This window comes from Vidua macroura, chromosome 17, assembly GCF_024509145.1.
Source record: "Vidua macroura isolate BioBank_ID:100142 chromosome 17, ASM2450914v1, whole genome shotgun sequence".
NCBI lineage: Eukaryota > Metazoa > Chordata > Aves > Passeriformes > Viduidae > Vidua > Vidua macroura.
In genome coordinates this window covers 1,848,748-1,871,136 of record NC_071587.1, presented here as the reverse complement: position 1 = coordinate 1,871,136, position 22,389 = coordinate 1,848,748, and the positions used below count along the sequence as shown (strand labels likewise).

Sequence of the window (22,389 nt, the reverse complement as noted above, 5' to 3'; positions counted from 1 at the left end):
GAGCTCCAGCCTCCGGAGAGGTACCGCAGGAACCTCCCGCTTCTCTGCGAGCAGTCCCGGTGACAATTCCCGCAGTGAGGGCCCCACAGCCCGGCCGAGGCGGCAGCAACTCCCCAAAATCCACCAGAGCATCGCCGCTCCCTCCGCGAGTCCCGCACCGCCCCGGATGCGGCCTCGCCGCGCCGCCAGCGCTTCCGCCGGCGCGTGGCCGAGCGCTCGCCGCTCCCATTGGCTGGAGGGGGCGGCGGGGCGGGGCCAGGAGAGGAGAAGTCCGCTGCCATTGGCTGGATGGGGAGGATGGACGGGGCCGGGGCTGAGGCGGCCGTGAGGGCGCCCGGGGCAGGGGGTGAGGGACGCTGCCCCCGGTGAGGGACGCGGCCATGCGAGGCCCCGGCGCGGCCATGCAGCGGTTCCTCGGCCCGCTGCTGTGCCTCTGGGCGCTGCGGCTCCCGGCGGGCGGCGGCGCGGCCGCCCGCGGGCTGGACGTGGCTTCCTATCGGTGAGTACGGAGCGGGCGGTGCGGGGCCCACCCGGGCCGGGGCTGAGCGCGCCTGCTTGTGCCGCAGGGAGCGGGTGCGTGCCATGTTCTACCACGCCTACGAGCACTACCTGGAGAGCGCCTTCCCTTACGATGAGCTGCGGCCGCTGACGTGCGACGGGCAGGACACCTGGGGCAGGTAAGGGCTGGCCCCGGGGCGGGGGTGCGGATGGGCCGCCCCCCTCTGCCGGGTCTCACCTCGCTTCTCTCCTCCGCAGCTTCTCCCTGACCCTGATCGACGCCCTGGACACGCTGCTGGTGAGTAGGAGCCAGCCCTGAGTGCCCGCAGCCTGCTCAAGGCCCCTGAGTGCCACCTGTATACCTGGATTTTATGTGGTGGTGCCAAAAGTCAGTTATTCATTGACCTGAGAACTTTCCATTTCCCTTTGCATCACCCCTGGGAGGGGTGGCAGAGCCCCCTTTTCCTGACACCCTCTGGAGTAAAGATCTAAAGTGTGTGAAAAAAGCTTTTTGTAACAAGATGGAAGTGTCAGTTTTTTAGTAATAGCTGTAGTTAATGATTTCACAAAATAGTAAAACTGACTAAAATCAGCCCCAGATATTGAACTGCTCTTTGTATTTCCATGAACTCTAAGCCTGATCCTCTGTTTCCCTGCAGATCTTGGGAAATGTTTCCGAGTTCCAGCGAGTTGTCAACGTGCTGCAGGAGGGGCTGGACTTCGATATTGATGTCAATGCATCTGTCTTTGAAACAAACATTCGAGGTGAGGTGGGGTTTTCTGTGGGGTTTGTGTTGGGTTTCATTCTTGTACAGGTTGTAGAGGTGGTAGTCAGAGGGAATTTGGGATGCAGACTAAGAGGATCCATAAACAGAGAGAAAAACCACAAACAAACGTCACTTCCTTTCAGTCTTTGAACATCCCTTTTTGCTTCCTGTCTCAACATAAGCAGCAGTAGATGTGGCATTTTCAGTATTCTAGTGTGAGGTTTTCAGCTTTGGAATAAATATATTTTTCACTGCAAGCATACAGATTTTATCCTGTAGTCTTCTGCATGCTGTTTTGGAGTCGAGATTATGAGTTTTGCACCTTCAGTGCCTGACTGTTTCAGTGCCATCTAGCTAAAAAACACAGTGTTTTTTTAAAAAACAGTGTTTTTTAAAACTGTTATGCTTTTGTTGTTTGTCCTGCCAAATATTGCAGTGCCAATTTTTGCAGCAGTGTAATTTCTCTGTGGTTGTTATGTGACCATAGACAAGCCTGTGAAATAATTAATATTAGCTAATATAGCTGTATTAGCTATATAAGTAATAGCTAGATATAGCTAATAAGGTACAGCTGCTGCCACATGGAAATTCTTGACTCTTCCTAAAAAAAAGAAATATATCATTAGAATATGAGAGTGGTTTGGCTGGGAAAGGACCTTAAAGATCATCTATTCCATGCCCCACCATGGCAGGGACACCTTCCACTGTCCCAGCCTGGCCTTGGACACTGCCAGGGATCCAGGGGCAGCTGCAGCTGCTCTGGGCACCCTGTGCCAGGGCCTGCCCACCCTCACAGGGGAGAATTTCTTACCAATATCCCATCTAACCCTGCCCTCTGGTAGTTTAAAGCCATCACCCCTTGTCCTGTCACTCCACACGTTTCTGCTGCCCTGCAAACAAGCAGCAAGAACCAAAATCACTCTTCCCTTCTCTAAACTCATTCCTCCCCACGTGGTGTAATGGATTCTGACGTGTCCTTGCAGTGGTGGGAGGGCTCCTCTCTGCTCACCTGCTCTCCAGGAAGGCTGGGGTTGAAGTGGAAGCAGGTTGGCCGTGCTCGGGACCTCTCCTGAGGATGGCTGAGGAAGCAGCTCGCAAACTGCTGCCAGGTGAGCCCTTGTGTGCTGTATGTCACTGTGCTGGGGATCAGGAGCTGGCTGCTGCCTGTCATGGGAGATGCACTGCTGTATGAGCCAGCTCAAAAACCAGTCCTGGTGGTCCCTGAGCTCCAAGCTCAGTGCTTCAGGTTTAATTTGTAGGGAAGATGTTGTTGTATGTGTGCATGCCAAGTGCTGTGCCTGCTTAACGCATCAGCGTGCTTGTTTCTTGTTGAGGGGAAATATATTTAATATAAATAATAAATAAAGGCTGAGAGACAGCAGCTTGTAAGACAAGATGCTGCCTCATGTGCTCTTTGTGAGCTGCAGCTGGGCTCTGTGCCCTTGTGGCGTGGCACTGTTCCCTTGTGTGCTCCCATGGGGAGATCACAGCCTCATTGTCTGCACATTGCTGGCCAGTGTGTTTAGTGACCACCTTGCTTGTGCTGTAAAAAAATGTGGGGATGCAATCTGCTGCTCTGGCAAGGTGGAAGAGATCCCCAGGACCTTCCCAGGACTGTGTGTACCTTGGCATACCCTCTCTGACCCTCCCAGGATCACTCTCCCCATTTTGTTCTCTGCAGTTACTCCAGCCCCACTTCCTGCCCATGTGCAGTGGGATGTGAGGCACATGTTTCCTTGAGAGTCTGTTAAACACAACACTGAGCACTTCTGTGACCCCAAAATCCTGTGTTTCAGCTTTCCAGACCCCAACTGGGATGCCCTATGGCACAGTGAACCTGCTGCATGGAGTAAACCCTGGGGAGACCCCAGTCACCTGTACTGCTGGAATTGGCACCTTTATAGTGGAGTTTGCCACCTTAAGCCACCTCACTGGTGACCCAGTGTTCGAGGACGTTGCCAGGAAGGCTTTGAAGGCACTGTGGAAAAATCGCTCGGATATTGGGCTGGTGAGTGAGGAATGCACTTGGGGTGTGCTGGGCTGCTTTTTCTGTACCTTTGTGGATGCAATTCTAGGCGTGAAAAAGCATCAACAGAGAGGAGATAGAGTTGGATAAATAACCACAGTGCTCCTAACTGGGCTGAAGGCTCGTGTTTGACATTGTTCCTGAACACCTGCAGCATCCACATCCCTGCTTTTCTGCAGCAGCCCAACATTATCCCATTGTTCTGGCCCACACCAGATGTGGCTGGGAGACAAATGCCTCCAGCTGGGTGCTGCAGCTCTTGTGACAGCAGCTGTAGCAGATTAAATGAAAGGTCTGTCTGATGCCTGGTGGGACAAAGGCCTAGGGAAGAGAACAAGAGCATGGCAAGTACACTGAGATATTGCCAGTCTGTATAGCTCTGGGGTTCAGGAATACCCAGAACTGGGAGTATTTTCTCCGTGTTCACTGTCTCCTGCTCTTTTCTATTGCTGCTTTTTCAACCTCTGTGAAATGTTGGTGATGCGTATGTGAAGAGAAACACATTTATTTATACTCTGTGTTTATTGCCACAAATTATCCACAGGCTGTATGAAGAAATGTTTCCCTTTGTTTGCTTTGGGATTTGTTTATTTTTGATTTATACCCCAAATCCTCAATCATTGCTGTTTTTTTTTTCACAGTTGCTAAGACATGATTGTGTATTTAATCGTCCATCAGCTGGGTTTGTTCACAGGCTGAAGAGTGCCAGCATCTATTTAAATATTAACATGGCAGCTCTTGTGCCGTTGACATTCTTGGCCTCTGTCTCTGTATCTGTACTTCTCCATCCTTCTCTACTCTTTTGTAAGATCAGAATTAGGACCAGACATTTCATGTTGAAATTGTGCATTTTTACAGTAGCATTATAATATGTTGTTTTGGCAAGTGAAGCATTGATATTGGAAGCATAAAATGTTTAGTAGATATATAAAATACATTATCAGCATGAAAATTGTATTTTCTACAGTTTGCACATAAGCATAAGAGCTGTATTTTCTACAGTTTGTATTTCTCTGGTGCTGATAAACATGTCCTGTAATGGAGAAAATGCTGGTTGGAATGGACATTGTATATCTGTGAAACTGATGGTCTGAAAAAAGGACCAGGATTTCTTGTGTCCCTCTAAGTCCCTTTCTCCTTGTCCTTCACTCCTTCCAGGTGGGGAACCACATTGATGTGATCACTGCCAAGTGGGTGGCCCAGGATGCTGGGATTGGGGCGGGGGTGGACTCCTACTTTGAGTACCTGGTTAAAGGAGCCATCCTCCTGCAGGACAAGGAGCTGATGTCCATGTTTTTAGGTGAGTGTTTGTTTTCTGTGGGAAGGGGCCCAGCACCTGTGGCAGGACATGAAGGATCTAATGGGGCACAGTCAAGACTGTTCTGAAGGCTTTGCTGTAATTCTTTTGAACAGTCAGTGATAACAGAGTTACCAAAGTGAGCACCCTGAGAAATCATTGAACATGGCTCAAGTGAAAAAGGGGCTTCTCTCATTCGTAAAAAAAAAAGCACTTTTCTTGCTTGCTTTTTTTTTTTTTTTTTTTTTTTTTGTTACAGATGGCTTATCTACCCATCTGTTTCTTTACAGAATATAACAAAGCCATCAAGAATTACACCAAGTTTGATGACTGGTACCTATGGGTTCAGATGTACAAAGGAACAGTGTCCATGCCTGTGTTCCAGTCCCTGGAGGCCTATTGGCCAGGTCTGCAGGTAAGGGCTGTCATACCAACAGCATCTGGTGATTCTTTCCTCTGTCAGGGGCTGGTCTTCAAGAAAAAAGTTAGAACTATAACCCTCATCTGTGCAGGTTTAAAAGTTTGGCTTGTTCTCTGGTGAAATCTGCAATAGCCGGAGCTTATGATGATGTTGAAGAAAATGTTAATTTTATGTACAGTCTCCCATTCAGCATGATGGGAGGGCACTTTTGTGGTGCCAAACTCCACTGGACAGTGGTCCCATAATCCAAATGGGAATGTAAGGAAAAAGAAACTCACAGCTCTTTTTCTATTAACTCACAAATGTTTTATTTGTGTGAATATTATCCCATCAAGAGCTTTACTTTCTCATCAGTCTTCTTGTTTGGACTGAGACTTTGTTCCCCTAACTAAGAGATTGGATGCTGTGATTGACTAAACATTTGACTGAAGGAACACAGCCTTCTTTAAAAAAAATCAGAGTCTTCATATTATTTCAGGTGTGGGAATGTAAGCCACCAGAAAAGCAGCAGTTTCAGTCTTACCTGTTCTTAATGCATCGTGCCCAGTATCAGTTGCACCACTCAGACCTGCTGAAATATCCATTTCTGTCACTGGGTATTTCTTTGCCTAGAGCAGTGTTATTGCATCAATTCCTGTGCTGGTTTTTTTCACTCCCACGTTTCTTTGCTGTTTCCTGTCTCTCAGAGCCTCATTGGGGATGTAGACAATGCCATGCGCACCTTCCTCAACTATTACACGGTCTGGAAGCAGTTTGGGGGCCTGCCTGAGTTCTACAACATTCCCCAGGGATACACAGTGGACAAGAGGGAAGGATATCCACTCAGGCCTGGTAAACAGAACTGAAATTAAAAGGGACATGAACTCCCGCTTTAGCTCTGGTTGGGAGGTCAAGTGTTAGCAATACCACAATTTCCTCCCCAGTTTTGCTCTGACTCAGTTCCTGCAGGATTTGAGCTGGGATTTCCAGAGTTAAAGCTGCACATTTTGTTTTCCCCCACTCACAAAGACAGGAAGGAAACAGGAAGCAAACCAGAGTGTTACTATAGAAAGGTGGCGTGGCAATGAATTTTGTTCACAGTGTGGGATTTGACATATTTAAGTGTTAGATTGTCTGGCTTGGGGTGCTTCAATCATGTGAAATGTTAAAGGGACTGCTTGTGTCCTTTAAATTTAGGAAGTGAAAGTGAGTGTGAATAGACCGTTCCAGTTCTGCATCTAGGAGGGAATCTATGTTTTCTGTGATACTGTAAGGAAATTACCTCTCTTTTTTTCTCATTTTTTACAGCTCTGACAAAAAAAAATAATAACCTGATTAGTGGGTCCATAAATGTTAATGAGAATAATTAACTTCCTTTTGGTCTGAGTGTTCAGGTGACATCCACACTGGACAAATCTACCAAAAATACTCATCAGCCCTAACTATCAAAGGTGTTTAAGTATAAAGACCTGTTCCTTTAGTAAGTAAACACAGCATAGTGCTTATGTTGTCTGTAATAAAGTATTTCCACTCTATTATTTAAAAACTCTATTTTGAGGATTGAATTTCTTGTTTGTAATCCTTTCCAGAAGCATTTTTTTTAACTTTGACAACTGAGTATTAATCTTTTTGTCTCCTCTTTCTCTCCCACTCACTGAATGTGGGAGGGAGCATTAGTCACTCTTACCTGAGCTGCTGCAGGCTGGTTAAAGGGAATTTCTTTGTAGCACATCCTTAGGAAAATCTGTGCTTGGAGCCAGTCAAGCCAGGCTGTTCACTTGATTATGCTGAAGTATTTTTATATTAGTTCAAGGAATAGCTCATCTTTGCTGTGTGTATGGTTTGATAATCTTTGCGCTGGCAATGTTTGGGTGTTTTGCAGAGCTGATTGAGAGCGCGATGTATCTGTACCGTGCCACGAGAGACCCCACACTCCTGGAGCTGGGGAGAGATGCTGTGGAGTCCATAGAGAAAATCAGCAAGGTGGACTGTGGCTTTGCAACTGTGAGTGCTAAATCATCTGCCATGGCAGCTGAAGGGCTGCTAAAAATCAGCTTTGAGAGGGTGTTCTCATGAGTGATGTTTTGTCATTGATTCAAGCAATCATTTTGGGCAAAACATGACTTCTTTCCAACAAGCCCCTTGTATTTCTCTGTGAAGCTGCTCTGCTAATTTCTGGTCATGTTTCTGGTTGTAGCTTCCTCAGAGTGGGCCAAATTCTATCATGGGCTGTTGCCCCAGAGTCCAAAATATGGGAAAGCACCAGAAGCTTCTCCTGCATTTCTAGTAGGTGTTGCAGCTGAGCAGGAAGGCTCTCATGCAGGCTCCTCCTGCCAGGTGTGTGATTCTGCTTTCCCACTATGCCTTGAAAATCTGGTGAAACACAAGAGAAGTACAGTGAGTGATTTCTATTAAGTTATTTAATAGAGGATTTCAAACATGCTATCAAGCTCTATTTTTCAAAAAACTCTTTAAAATATTGGGAGTAAGTAGGTAAAAGCCTTAGGATTTTTTTTCTTAAGTGGGGAAATGATGGGAATCTCTTCTTGCCCAGACTGAACTGAGGGTGAGTTTAAATGTTAGGAAGAGGTTCTTCACTGTGGGATTGCTGAGGCCCTGGCACAGGTTGCCCAGATCCCTGGACGCGTCCAAGGCCAGGTTAGACGGGGCTTAGAGCAACCTGGGACAGTGGAAGGTGCCCCTGCCCTTGGCAGGGCATGGAATGAGATGGGCTTTAAGGTCTCTTCCAACCCAAGCCATTCCATGATAAGATACAGGGTGGGTTGGTGTCATACTGTGCTGTTTAACTGAAATTAATTCCAAGTTGGTTTTATTTTTCTCCCTAAGTTCATAACTTAGTGAATTTGACGTAACTGTAACCCACTCTGTTTCTTCTCTTGTAGATCAAAGACTTGAGGGACCACAGACTGGATAACCGCATGGAATCCTTCTTCTTGGCTGAAACAATCAAATACTTATACCTGCTGTTTGACCCAGACAACTTCATCCACAATGATGGCTCAGACTTTGATGTGGTGGTCACACCGTACGGGGAATGTGTCCTGAATGCAGGAGGGTACATCTTCAACACTGAGGCTCATCCCATCGACCCTGCTGCCCTGCACTGCTGTAGGAAACGCAAAGAAGAGCAGTGGGAAGTGGAAGACTTGATGAGGGAATTCTACTCACGGAAGAAAACCAAGAAGTACACTTTAAAAAGAGCTCCTGACCATGGTGAAGGGGAACATGCAAAAGACCCCGAAGATGCCTCTTCAGAGAAAGCTGGAGAGAAGAGAAACTCTAAAAAAAGCTCACACTCCCTCCTGAGCTGCCCTAGTCAATCTTTTAACTCCAAGCTTGCAGTACTGGGACAGGTCTTCTTAGACAACACCTGATCCTCTTTGCATCATCAGTTTAAATTATTGAACTTGTTTCAGATTCTGGGAATATATTTTTATAATTTCATAATGGAAAGTGTGGTACCTCACAATGTGAATTCTATTATGAAGAAACAATTTCCCATTAAATTCTGCTACGGCACCTTTGTAAGCCATGACTCAGATACCAGCTGTTAATGCTGTTGAGCTGCTGATCTCAAAGCAGTTGGTTGCCTGAATATCAAACAGGTGTCCAGAAAAAGAAAGGTCTACATGTTAAATGTACCTTTTTTTATTGCATTTTGTGAGTTTTACAGGTTTACAGAAAGATACTTACTTTGTTCTATAAATATGAGCCTGAGTTTCTTGTCATAAGGGGAAAAGCAGGAATTACTGTAGCTTTATTACAGCTCTCTGTGTGCTCCATCTTTTATCTCTGGCCACTTTATAAACATGTAGTTCATATTGAAAAATTGCTGCCCAGTGGAGAAAACCTATTTATTTTGAGTTGAAGGCTCAGATTTGTTGCTCTGGCAGTTCTGTTGGGCATGAAGGATGGTGTGGGGGGAGAGGAGCACTTGGAACATGGGAAAGTGCTCAGTCTCCCCATTTCAGATCAGTGTGGGTCAGTACCTCCTGCCTGAAAACCACTTTAGTAAATGTCCAGGTAATGTCTGGACAAAAAACTGAGCTGGAGGGTGGACTAGGAAATGTTTGATTCCACAGTGTAGATTGCTTTCTTTTTAAAGAATCTAACATGCTTCTCTTTGGTTTCCCCATTTCCTTCCTCTTTCTAACTTCCCTTTGCGTCCCATGTGTTTCCCTGTACCTCAGTCAGTGCTGCCACCCCCGGGGTGTCCCAGCTGAGCTGAACACGAGCCACGCACAAGGCTTGGGTGGAAGGGGGCTGAGCCCAGGCTGAAATTGCAGCTGTGCCTTGGTGCAGCAGGCAGCTGAACAGATGTTCATGAACCTCTCGGTGTTCAGCTGACTCGCACATCCAGACCTTTAAATACATCATTAGTGTCTTTGCAACACTGTGTGCAGTGACCAGGAAAGGAGGAATCAGTCTGGCCAAGAGGTTTTCTTTCTAAAGGAGAAACAAAAAGAGGGGCAGAAAAGTGATGGAGTTTCTTCGTGCCTGCTGGAAAGTGAGGAGTCTGGAGCAAGCTACAATTATTTGAGTGGGCTAGAGGTACAGGAGAAATAAATCTCTGTGAGCAGGGATTAAATACAACTGGACCAGTGCCCACTCTGTGCTGCTGTGTGGTTGCCTTGAGAAAGTAATTTTTTCTTGTTGTTGTTTTGACCTGTATTAATGCTGTAAAGTTAAATAAAATTTGCATTTTATCCTTCGGGGTAGAAATCCTGTTGCAGTTGTGAATGAGCTATGGTAAGAGACACTTGCAGTGTTGGACAGGCATATTGAAAAGACTGGTAAGCTACAGAGCTTTTGGTTGTGTCCTTCTTTCCCATGGCAGCTGAGACAGTGCAGGAATTCCACATTGACACAGCCCTTGCAGCCCTTCTGAGAGAAGAAAACAGGCATTGCTGGGCAACGATGAAGCTCTTGTTAGTGGCTCCTTGTTGTCACCATAGGTTATCTTTTTATTTTCCAGCTGTTCACATCTCACACGCTCTTCATTGTTTAATCTGCAGAAAACAAACCCCAGGCCTTCTCCAACAGCTTTGCTCAGTGCTGGGTCAGGTCCTGAAACTCAGCATTGTCCCAGCTATGAGGCAGAGGTAAACAATGGGACAGGGCAGATATCCAACTCGTAAGATCCCTCCTGACCCCAGGGCATTTTGGTACCCTCATCCAGGAACTTGCAGCAGCACAACCAAGGAGCTGTAGGCTGGGGAGATGAGGTTGTTCCTCAGCATGGTTGGAGCTGAGAGAACTCATCTGTCCATGGCTACTGTGAGTAATTAGATGAATCTTGATTAGATTCTCAGATTCGTCTGAGTGGGAAGGCACCCACAGGGATGATTGAGTCCAACTCCAAGTCAATGGCCCAGGCAGGAACTGAAACTTTGGTATTATGACCAACTGAGCTAATCTCAGATTAGTACTCTGGGCTGAGTGACTCGAAACAACACAGAACAGCCTCAACTATTCCTTGTTCCAGTGCTGTTCCATCTCACAAAGCCTTTATTTTAACAAAAACGAACTGTGATCGGAGGCCTCGGCGAGCTTTTCCTTAAACGGAAAACGGTGTGGCTGGGCCTTGCTGAGTGAAATAAAGGTATCCTAGCGCACATAAAGGCATGCGGGTGGGAATGGGGCGGGGGCCGGCGGGAGGCAGAGCCGCGGGGCGCAGCAGCGCGGAGAGGCCGCGGCTCGCACCGCTCCCTCCCACACGGCGGGCGCCCCTTCCGGCCGCCATGTAGCGTGTCCCGCGGCTGCGCACTCGGCGGAGCGGGCCGAGGGAGGGCTCGCTGTTTGTGTCCCCAGCGCGGAGGCCATGGCGGCCGTGGCGGGGGCCGGCACGGGGCCCGGCTCCGGCACCGGCAGGGCCCGCGCCGCGACCACCAACATCTTGGCACAGCTGCGGCACGGGCAGCTCAGCGGCCGCGGGCTGACCCGCGGGGCGCAGGTAACGCGCTGCGGGCCGCCCGTGGGGCCTGGGCCGGGCGGGCGAAGCGGGCAGGCCGTGGGGCCTGGGGGCCCGTGGGGTTTGGGGCCGGGGGTGCAGCGCCTCCTGCCCGGGCCTCTGGCGGAGCTGCGCGGCCGGGGAGAGCCCGGCTGGCCTAGCGGGGCCTGCTCGGGGAGAACGGCCGCTCCCAGCCCGGGCTCGGCGCTCCGGAGCTCCCCGGAGGTGCTCGGGCTTTGCCCCGGCGCTGGAGGGGCGGCACGAGGGTGTCCCGGTGCCTTCGGGCTCCGTGTGCCGCCTCCCCGGCCCCAGCCGGGCTCGAGGAGCACCGAGGAGCCGCACAGGCGTTTGCCCAGCCGTTCGCCGCCTCTTCGGTCGGTGTGGCCTTCCCTGCAAAGAAAGGAAGCTCTGCCCGGGACTGTAACAATGCAGCATCGAAATTTAAACGTATTTCCTGGACAAAGGCAGCCTCGTGGTATTAGGGCTTAGGAGACATTTTAGCTCTGTAACGCAGGTGGTTTTATGAGGAACTGCTCCAGGTCTGTTTCTTATTTGTCACCTTTCCCAGTTGATGATGCTGGGAAATGCCAAGGAATGAAATCAGTTCCTTACGGGCCTGTGCCTGTTGTGTGCTGATTTTGGCTGTTTTGGAAAAGCTGCTCAAGGATAATAGACGACTCATTTCTTTTTATGGAGAATAATTGGCATTTTTCTTGCAGATTAAATGCAAAATGGTGCAAAGACTTGGAAGATGAAACATGAGATAAAGAACTTGCATCCTGGTGCTGATTTATTGACCTGAAGTATCTTAAGAGAAGGCAGATGGAATAAAAAATGGCATTTCTCTAATATAGTCGTGCAGACAATAGCATTTTTCTTGATAAACAAGGATTCTGAGCAATTATTAAGAGAAGATTTGTTTGATGCCTTTTCAGGACTACCTAAAAACAGAGGGCAGAAAAAGTTAAGGAATAAAAAGCAGTTATATTTATTGAAGGGCCTTCAGGTACATTTCAGGCAGACAAAGCCCCCCAGGTCCATCCAAAAATGGACCACAGGTCACTGGTTTTCACACTTTTTAAAATTTAGTCCATTTGCATATTGGGGGTTCATCTTCCAATTCTAGCTTCAGGTAATGAAGTCATTTACCTCAAGTTTGCTCCCCCCACCTCACTTTTGTTTACATTTTTCAGGGCCTGAGGCAGTGAGGTGTCCTTGATTGCCAGGCCTGGAGAGGAATTGTTGTGTCTGCCCAAAATGGGAAAGCAGCAGCTCACACTGGACATGGAGTTTAGAGTTCTACACTAAAGAATTGCAGGGTTACAAATACATGGAAAATAGAAAAGCTAAAATCCTAAGGCATCATGTTCCTCATGAATGCCCGTGCCTCATTCTTTAGCAGAGAGGTAAAAGAGGAGGTATTTTTTTACAGCTATTTTGTCCTTATTTTGCTGCTTCCTCAGCTGCTAGTTCGGTTAATCCTTAAGAAGAGCTAGTAATTTGCATCAATATAAACCTGTATGACTCTTCTCCTTGGGATTGTTTTAGGAGTGGATTTCCTACAGCGCATGGACAAACTTTGTCTCACTGCCTTACATGTCCACCTCTGCACTCTTTCTTTCATGCACCTCCTCAGCCACTGCAGTTTCAGTCAGGTAAACCTGTACCAACATTATGCGCCTCTGTTGTCTGTAGGATGGTGCTTCTCCCTCTGGGCTTTGGTTTGCTTGAAAAATGCAGTGCTACTGTTTTCATTTTGGGCTTTTAAGCTTTTATAGTAATCAAGGAGACTTCTGCTGGTTGCATCCTCCTTAAAATGCCCAAAATTGAGGTGGGGTTTTTGTTTGTGGAGTTTGGTTTGGTTTTGCTTGAAAAATTTTGGCATCCTTGTGCTGCCCAGAGAGTTAAAGCTTGGACAGACAAAGCTCCCACAATTTCATAAATGCTGTAGGAAGGTATTTTAAATCATTTTGTAGAAGAGCATGGAGTGACAAGACAAGGGTAAATGGCTTCCCACTGCCAGAGGGCAGGGTTAGGTGGGATATTGGGAAGAAAGTCTTCCTTGTGAGGGTGCTGAGGCCCTGGCACAGGGTGCCCAGAGAAGCTGTGGCTGTCCCTGGATCCCTGGAAGAGTCCCATGCCAGGCTGGACAGAGCTTGGAGCAACCTGGGCTAGTGGAAGGTGTCCCTGCCCATGGCAGGGGTGTGGGACTGGATGAGCTTTAAGGTCCCTCCCAATCCAAACCATTCTGTGATTCACTTAAGCTAAGGCAGGGGGAATAACAACTTCCTGAATGATTTTGAACTTTGTGAATTCCGTGTCTCTTTACTTTTACCTTGAATCAGTTTTTTGTTTGTAGATGGTCTAAATATAAAACACTTTGATGTAACTTTTGGAGAAGCACAAGGCAGTTTTGGCTGCTTTTTTTTTTTTTTTTTTTTTTTTAGTTCTATTTTTTATCAAAACATTCCCAGTTTTCCTGCAGTTGACTCCTCAGTAGCAGCGTGGGAGCCCTTGCTTACATTTTTCAACGGATTTGCTCCTGCAGAGACTTAAAGCAGGTCAGGTTGCTGTGTTGGGGTGTAGAGCAAGTCATGAGAGTATCCTTGAAGCACTTCCTAGCTGTGTTTTGGAAGGAAGTTTTGGGTCATGTGCTGCCTGGACTGCACTGCTGATGTCCTGTAGGGAGGAGAAGCCCTTCTCAAGATGTTAATTCAGGGAGACTGGGGAGCACAGTTCCGTGCTGGGGTGTCTGCCATGGGCAGCGGTGGCATTTAGCCCTGAACAAAGCTTTGTGTACTATTCTTAGGTGATCTCAAGATCCATTTTTGTATGAGGAAAGCTGGGAAGGATCATTGTTGACAGGCCTGCATCTAAAAGTTCATCACTCTGATCTTACAGGGACATAGAAGCATTTTTGACAGCAACAGCCCCCTGAATATCTGGCAGTTTTGAGGTCAGCTGAGGCTTTGAAATCTGGATCCCTGCGTGTTCCTGCTGTGCTCACCTACCCAGAGCCCTTGGCTTCCTTGCCAGTTGGTGTCTTGCTTTATTATTAGTAATAAATTATTCAGAGAAGGGCAACAGAGCTGGAGAGTCAGTCATATGAGGAGTGGCTGAGGGAACTGGGAACAGGGCTCAGCCTGGAGAAAAGGAGGCTCAAAGGGAACATCTGGCTCTGCACAACTCCCTGACAGGAGGGGACAGCCAGGTGAGGGTCGGGCTCTGCTCCCAGGGAGCAGGGACAGGTCAAGAGGAAACAGCCCCAAGCTGTGCCAGGGGAGGTTCAGGTTGGACAACAGGAGGAATTTCTTCCTGGAAAGGATGGGTCAGGCATTGTCAGGGGCTGCGCAAGGAGATGGTGGAGTCCCCATCCCTGGAGATGTCCAGGAAACAGCAGGACATGGCACTCTGAGCTGGGTGATGAGGTGGGGATCAGTCGGAGCTTGGACTCTATGCTCTTGGAGGTCTTTTCCAATCTAAATTATTCTGTGATAATAAGTTAATTAGCTAAAGCAAATTTCAGTAGATACTGCCATTATTTGTTCCTGTATCCATTTTATCCATATTGCTGGAATCAGCTGCTGCCCTGTACACAAGCCTCAGTGTTGGTATCAGATTGCGTAACCTTGGATCAGGATTTGCCCTGCCCTGAGCACAGAGCCAGTGCAAGGGGCTTTGCAGGTACTGGTGAACCAGTGGCAGAAGAGCTTTCCAGAAGTGACACATTTCTAATAAGGAAGAATATTGGTTGTGAGGGGCCTGGTGTGTTGTCCTTTGTGGGGCACAGCTGTGGGACAAGTTTTGTGCTGCTGTTCCTTGAAAGCCAAGAACACTCTGGCTCAGCTGATCAAGCTCAAATCTGCTTAGCAAGAAGGTGCACACTTCATCTGCTGCAAGCCAGCTGTGAACAACATGGATATGGCATGAAACCAGAAGATACTCAGGTGCAGCTCTGGGAATCCCTGTGGGCAGAGCAGTGTAATAATGGACTAACCAGGGATTTGTTATCTAACTAACATGCTCCTGCTGCAGTCCCAAGAGCTGGGTGTCAGCACTGCTCTCACCCTCATAGGATTGCCAGGGCTTAGCTGAAACAATCAGAATGGAAAAAAAGGAGTCCATTTTTCCAGTTGTATTTCATGCTTTGCTCTCCCTAGGACCAGACACTTCCCTTAGCAGGATAGCCCCTATTCACTCTAAAAAAAGCTCTGTAGAAGGAAAACATTTTCTTGCTCAGACATCCAGATTTCTACCTCCTGCCATTGCAGGTTATCAGCAGGAGTAGCTTCTTAACCCTGAGAAAAGATCTTGGTTTTGAGTCAGCTTTTTGTTTCCTCCTTACAAGAGCACCAACAAAACAACATTCACATGAATATAATCCACTTGAGTAGCTCTAATTGTGTGGGTGTTAGCAGGCTTAGGCCTCTTCAGGGGAGGACAGTGAGGGAGTGTTGGAAAGCCTGGACATGCTTTTGTTAAGTAACAGGACCAGAGCTCTGTCATGCACTAGAAATGCTCAAAAAGTGGCTGTGTTGGACTTAAACTCTGTTGGTGTCTGATTTTTTTTTTTTTTTTGTGGCTGAAGAAAAGTGAGAAGAAAAATGTAGATGTGATACTCCTTATCCCTCTGCTTTTTCTTAGATAGCCATACAGATTTTGTTTTCTTTCAAAATGAATTAAAGAAGAAACTTAGAAAGTTCCAAGGAAAAGTAGTAACTGAGAAGTTAATATAATTTTAATATAATTATACATATTAGTTGATCTCTGAGAGTAAGGTCAGCAAAGCAAATATTACTAGCTCCATTCTGATCTGGTAGATCCTGTAGGGGGTTTGGAGAGGTGCTGGTGTTAAAGGTCTGTGTTGGAATTGTCCCGCTCTGGAAAGTGCTGTGGGGATTGGAGATTCAGGAGACCTCTTCCTTGTCTTGGTAGACCAGCTCTTCTTCCAGTTCTGGTGAGCAGAGCTGTAGTCTGGGAGCTGTGGGAATGGTTAGGCCTGGCTGGAAGCTCTGGCATGTTTTATCCAAGGACATTGTGTCCCTGGGTTCATGCCTGGCTTTTGGGTTGGAAGGAGATGAGATGGGGGGCCCCATGCAGGGCTGGGGAGGATGGAGAAACAGGGAATCTAGCTAAGGGAATCTTCATCTGCACTTGAAGAATCAAGGAGCTGGAAAGAGGCTGGACATAAGTACTCTTACACAGACTTCTCCCAGCAGTTTCCTTTTAGGATTAATATTTGTGGGGCACTGCCCTGTGTTTGATCAGAGCTCAGCTGGTGACTGACCACAGTGTGTTCTGCCCCGGAGCTGCAGTGCTCAGCTTCTCCCTTGGAATGCTTTCCAGCATCGCTCCATGGGCCAGCAGCTGTGTTCCTGCAAAGCTGTTGTGTTAAAACCAAAACTTGCAGGGTCATTTGCCTTGGCTACAGGTTTTTGTGGGAAAAGTCATGTGAGGAAGGAGACAGCTTAGCCAGGCTGATGGATGGTTGTTAGCAACTGGAAAATAAAATGCAATACAGAGCTGGAATTGTGAGGTACTCCCCAAAATCCTAAATAATCATTTTCCTGGCAATCTGTCAGAGATGACTTCCTAAGTTATTACTGTTCAGAGGAAAATTAAACATTTAATTGCACAAATATTAGTTTCCTGTGTTTTTTTAAAGGTACAGCTTTAAAGGCTTGAAGGAAAGGATATGCAAAGGCTTCAATTTTATTAAGAATACATAGAGACCATGTGCTTGCATCTCTTTGTTGAGATCCATGATCTTGTGCCTGTTTCTTTTTAAACTTTCAAGACATTTAAATAGATACTTCAGAAGTGGTCATGGAAAATCCCAAGAATGGAAATTCTGCTTTTTTTAAAAGCACTTCCAGTCTTAATGTATGGTTTGCAATGAGAAATTGAATTAAAAAAACCTTGTAAGTGATGTGTCATAGCTGTGAAGTCTGTCACAGCAGGAACCCTTCAGTGCTGTGAAGGATGCCTGGGCACCTGAGTCACTGGTTTTGCTTTCTGAAAGATGACAGCAAACGCCCTCCTGTAGCGAGTACTCAGCAAGACAGTGTAATGTTTGAAGGGTAAAATGTGAAATAGAGACATAATTTTATTAGGAAACTGCCCTGCCCTGGAGAGCAAAGGGAGGATTAGCTCCTGGTATTTCAGCTGCTGTCACCACTGCTGGTGGTCAGCAGTTTTGGAAAGACACAGAGAGGTGTCACTGACCACAGCTCAGCACGGGGGTGGAGGCAGGCTTAGGAAAATCAGAGGTTTGCTTTGTAGGGCAAGGAGTATTGTCACAGTGTGGGAACAGAGGTGGGAAGGAAAATCCTCTCTGGAAGGGGAAGAATTTGGGAGCAACTTCAGCTCCAAGAGATCTCAGGGCAGTAAGAAATGTTTTGGCAATGCTGAGCACTTGCCAGGGCATGGACACAGAGCAGGGGGGAAGAGCTGTTCCTGTGCTGCTGGAACAGCTGTGCCTGGAGGACGAGCAAAGTGGAGGGGAAAAGTAAAAGGGAGATAGACTGATCAAGGGATGGATTTAGGTAAATACTAATGTATGACTTCATGAAGATGCAGGTATTATTCATAATTATTTCTTGACCATCATGCAAATCGATGCCATCAGGGGAGGTTTAGGCTGGATATATAGGAAATTCCCCCAGAGAGTGCCCAGGCTCCCCAGGGAATGGACACGACCCCGAGGCTGCCGGAGCTCCAGGAGTGTTTGGACAGCGCTGCCAGGGGTGCCCAGGGTGGGATTGCTGGGGTGTCTTTTCTGGGACAGGAGCTGGGCTTGACAGTCCTTGTGTGGCCCTTCCAAGATGGGACATTCAAGATGTATTCCATATTCTATCATTTCTGAAAGGATTTAAAAGACAGTAAGATTAGAAAGAAATCTAAAATAAATACTTACAGGTGGGTGCAGTGTCTTTTTTCAGCCCTTTGTATAGTGTCAAGGAAAATTATGCACAGAAGTTATTTAAACTGTGTAGTCTGAAAGTGTTCCTATGGTAGTTATCAGTCATTGGAGTAATCTCCTGGGAAATCCTGAGCTCCATTTCCTTAGGAGACTTTAAAGAGAAAACCACTCAGTCTGTTCTACCTTGCAGGCATGGGTGGGTTGGTGACACATTTTTTATCTCTGAATTTAAATCCTCTCCAAGGTCTCTGATTGCCCTTCCAGCAAATCTGCACTGCCACGGCTTTCTGGCATAGCTGGAGCCGGGGGACATGGATGGTCCTGGTGAGGTGGTAATCACCAGGCTGGGGAACAGCATTCAGGAGACCACAGGTGTAAAACCAGGATTGTACAGACAGCTTTGCACTGGGACATAGCTTGGGAGCTCTGGATGAACTGGTGTGTGTCACTGTGTTCAGGGATCAGGCCGGAACAGAACCACTCTGGGGAGCCCCAGTGTGTTCTCCTCGGGTTTCTCTGTTTGTGAGCCACAACTGGGATGTGTTGCAGCAATCTGGGAAGTGACCCTGTGGAGTCCTGGTGTTTGTACCAGTTTGGTTTGCTGTACTTGGCCCTTACAGAAGTTTGTATGCTGCTGCTCCTGTTTTCTCAGAAGTGATCCTTATTCTGTCGTGTCCTAATACCAGTAAGGTGTGACAATTCCAAACCCAGCTGCCAGCACTTGGGGAGATCCTGGCTTTTCATGGATACCTCTTGCAGCTGGGCTGCTACGGCCTTTCCTTCTTGCTAGATCATATCTAACTTCTCAAGTTTTGTTGCAAGATTTCAGGTAGTTTATCCAGAGCCTTTTCAGTGAATGAAGAAAATCAGTGTTGGATTGCTTCTTGTGCTTGAATGAGACCAAAAAATTCCACAGAGGAAAGGAGCCCTAAAAGACTCAGTGCTGATTTTGATGACTATTCAGTAAAATTTCTCCAAAAAGAAAACCATTTTTTTCTTATAAATGAAAAGCATTGACTAGCTGTTGTTATGGAAAACAGGAGATGCAGTTTTTAACCAAAATGGCTGTGAAAAAAGACAGCTCCGCAAAGTCTGATTGAATTTTAATCCCTTCCCAGAATCCAAAAATCTTTGCATTGGCAAATACCACCCGGCCACAATGGAAATATCCAGAGCCAGGGTAGCCTCAAATACAGAGCAGGGACCACAAGCCAGAGCTTGCAGTGAAACCAAAGATGTGTTAAATCAAGAGAAAGAAAACCTTTTTTATTTTTTTTTCTTTTGAAAAACAGAGATGATGAGAGCAAGGAAACATTTGCTTCACTCTTTCAGAATTTCAATTCTGAAAGTTTCCTGTGGCTGCCTCTTGGAGCCTGGGGCAGGGAGAGGAAGCCTTGCTAGTACAGAAATGGGAGTGGAGCTGGCTCGGATGGATCCTGCCCCAAACCAAGAAGCACATATGTGTTAAACCCAGCACAAGGTTTTAATGTTAATTAAAGGTTTTGGCCTTTCCTGAGAGCATTTAAGTGCTGAATTCTGCTCTGTGCTGCTGGAACCTGTGATTGCGGCCTGTGCACGTCATCCCTGCCTGTGGTATCTTCCACATCAGCTGGAGCTGGGGAGTTGGACTCTTTCCCTGGCATTTTGATGTGTGTTCTTTGCACTTTGCCCAGCAATTAATCCCCTTTCTCCCACTGCCTGTGGGCTTGTCCTCCTCCCTGGGATGGGGCAGTGGTAGAGCTCCTTTGGCTCACTCTGTGCTCGGTACCTCAAGGGGTAATGGAATCTGTGACTTCCAAGGAGCTGACCCAGAGCCCAGATGATGAGAGGTGATTTTGGCTTTCTGCTTCGGCCCTCTGCTATTTCTCCTGCTCAGAAGGAAACTCTGTCATTCTCCAGCAGTGCTGGTTGATTCCTCTGATTCAGAAAGCAGGGAAAAGTTAAAAACTAGAGAGAATTTTATGTCCCAGGTGTGCTCATGCTGCTTCAATCACTGCTTGTAGCAAGAAAACCTGGTACTTCAAGATCCTTGAAGTTCTTATTTACCTAAAAATTGAGGCATTTCATCAGGAAAAGAGTCCTGAGTACTTGGGAATCTTAAAAAGAGGATGAGGACCCACATTAGCTACATTGCCAGGCTGAGTTCTCAGCTTGAATCAGTTTTCTGGTCTTCCTGTATAAGAAGCAGAGAAAAGGGTTAAATTCTCAGTCAGGAGTTGCAGTATATTTGCATATAATTGTCTAATCAGGAATTGAATGGCCCTTTGGAATTGTGCACTGAGCTGTGTCTGAGAAGGATGTCTTGGCTGGAAGAATAAGAAGTGAGATTTAAGCAGCTGGGAGGGAAATGTCACTTAACCACAGAAAGGTGCAGAAATGAGAGCAGCTTCGGGGTTTAAGCCTGGGAGTTAGAGCAGACCTACAAATATGTCAGGAGGCTCAGGCTGGAGATCAGGGAAAGGTTTTTCCCCAGAGGGTGCTGGCAGTGCCCAGGCTCCCCAGGGGATGGGCACGGCCCCGAGGCTGCCAGAGCTCCAGGAGCGTTGGCACAGCGCTGCCAGGGGTGCCCAGGGTGGGGCTGTTGGGGTGTCTGTGCAGGGATGGGGCTGGGCTGGGTGATCCTCTGGGTCCCTCCCAGCTCAGAGCATTCTGTTTTCTAAGGTTTGCCTTGAGGTGCTGAGCAGAGGATTGGGGTTTTCTTTTTCTTTTTTTTTTTTTTTTTTTTTTTTGGAGGGCACATAAAACATTTGTAAACCCAGCCAAAAATCCTGCTGGAACTGTTGTCTGCTTTACCTTCTCCTGTGTACAAGGATAAGTCCCTGTGTTGGGGTTGGTGAAGGTACCTCTGAAGTAGCAGAGAGGAAAGGAGTTAAAGTTTGATCAGCATTCATTGGATGGTGGATTTTAATTGAATGTCCTGAGCTCTTCCTTGACAGATCTCCTGGCATTAACCTGGAAGTATTCAGGCTTCAAAGCATCTTTTGTGGATTTTAAGCAGAATATTTTAGTCTTGTGCTGCTACTTTTCTTTTTTTTAGGTGTTAAACACAGTGATGAATATTAAGATTTTTTTTTTAACTTTAGGGAAAAAGGAGGAACATGGAAGAAAGTTTGGGCAGCTTATAGTAGCAAATGCCAAGTGTTCTTTTTTTTGTAGTTGCAGCCTGTTTCTCAGGATAATGCCAGCATTGTTCTGCTGATTTAGTTGGTGATCTCCATTTTAACCAGCCCAAGATTACAGAGGGAATTTTCTCTCTTTAAAAGAAGAGAGAAAATTCCTGCTTATAAACCTTTGTGGTCTGGGTCATTGCTGTGAGCAATGACTTCAGGGATTTGGCTGAGGAAATACTCCTTTCTAGCTGAATGCATCAAGTAATGAAGCCTTCCCATCCTCAGCATTCTACACCTTAGACCAGTGTAATTTGAGATAGTGTCAGGGCACCCATTTCCTCCTTCACTGACCTGTCAATTGGAGTTCTGCTAATGGAATTGTTTTAGAGACTAATGTATTGCCATTTTAAAATACATAATGTAAAAATATAGAATGAGATTATGGACTCTAAATGACATCTGCTTTAAGCTCTGTGCTGCTTAAGATACTTTGTAAAATTCTACAGCTACCTTTCCTGGATTGCTGTGTGGAAGGAGGTACTGGATTTTGTGAGCTCTGTTTCCAGGAAGGTGATAAAGTTATTTTCCTGGTTATGAAACATTGGACACATGGGAATCACATTCTTCCTTCGTTGCAGATCACAGAGGCCTTGTTGAAGGAGAGAGATAAACAGGCAAAGTGGAATGGGATCCCCTTGCTGTTGCAGAAGCTGTATGAGCACAGCCACCCAAACAGCGACTTCTCCCAGTGCCAAAGCATCCTGAAGGTACTGGCTGCACCCTTCTTCCTAAAGCTTGAGATAATTAACTTTCTTTAAAGTCTACCGTGATCATACTGTATTAATTTTTCAAGCTGTCTGCATGATGATATCTGTCAAAATTGGCTGGGAAGTAAGAGCTGGGGATGCAGATAATGAATAATCAGTGGATCACACAGATAGTGGAAGATAATTGTGTTTATAGTGATGAACAGTTTTCTGTTTGAACCATCTCTTCATTTTTCTCCTACATGCAGGAAATTTCTCCACTTCTCTCGATGGAAGCCATGGTTTATGTCACAGAAGACAGAAAAGCTGCTCAAGAGTCCAGTTTCCCAAACACATACACATTTGATTTGTTTGGAGGAGTTGATGTAAGTGTGTTTTTTCAGTATCAAAATATCTGCATGATAATCATCCCACTGAAAAATCCCTTCAGTGAGGTCTTTGAAGCTTCTAAATGCAAGCTACAGTATGACTTTACCAATTTAATGTTAAGCATTAGAATTGTGCCACTTTCTGTTAATCAAAATAGGAAAACGGTGTATTTTTCAAGGTATTACATTCAAAGTGAGATGTTTTGTTCTTATATTATATAGAATACTTGGCTCTTTCTTTAGTCAGTCTTTTTTTACCTTGA

The 22,389-nt window shown here is 46.5% G+C and overlaps 2 protein-coding genes across 2 annotated transcripts in view; both read left to right on the top strand.

The window, feature by feature from the left end:
• The first annotated feature begins 374 nt into the window (after positions 1-374).
• Positions 375-9,720, top strand: EDEM2 (ER degradation enhancing alpha-mannosidase like protein 2). Its single transcript, XM_053992634.1, has 11 exons — positions 375-499; positions 567-677; positions 757-796; positions 1,158-1,263; positions 2,249-2,374; positions 3,062-3,273; positions 4,450-4,591; positions 4,879-5,003; positions 5,696-5,840; positions 6,871-6,992; positions 7,892-9,720. The coding sequence occupies exons 1-11, from the start codon at positions 381-383 to the stop codon at positions 8,381-8,383; spliced, it is 1,740 nt and encodes a 579-aa protein (XP_053848609.1). The 5' UTR covers positions 375-380; the 3' UTR covers positions 8,384-9,720.
• Positions 9,721-10,518: 798 nt separating this feature from the next.
• Positions 10,519-22,389, top strand: part of TRPC4AP (transient receptor potential cation channel subfamily C member 4 associated protein) — a 35,622-nt gene continuing 23,751 nt past the window's right edge. The window contains exons 1-3 of the mRNA XM_053992633.1: positions 10,519-10,962; positions 21,630-21,758; positions 22,007-22,123. Coding sequence (XP_053848608.1) covers positions 10,831-10,962; positions 21,630-21,758; positions 22,007-22,123 — 378 coding nt within the window. The 5' untranslated portion in view covers positions 10,519-10,830. The remainder of the gene's footprint in view (positions 10,963-21,629; positions 21,759-22,006; positions 22,124-22,389) is intronic.

What these genes read in the sequence shown, in the direction of transcription:
- EDEM2 (XM_053992634.1), top strand. Translation starts at nt 381, where the DNA reads ATGCGAGGCCCCGGCGCGGCCATGCAGCGGTTCCTCGGCCCGCTGCTG. An exon ending in GCTGATGTCCATGTTTTTAG is followed by an intron (nt 4,592 to 4,878) that starts GTGAGTGTTTGT and finishes GTTTCTTTACAG; the next exon opens with AATATAACAAAGCCATCAAG. An exon ending in AGGATATCCACTCAGGCCTG is followed by an intron (nt 5,841 to 6,870) that starts GTAAACAGAACT and finishes GGTGTTTTGCAG; the next exon opens with AGCTGATTGAGAGCGCGATG.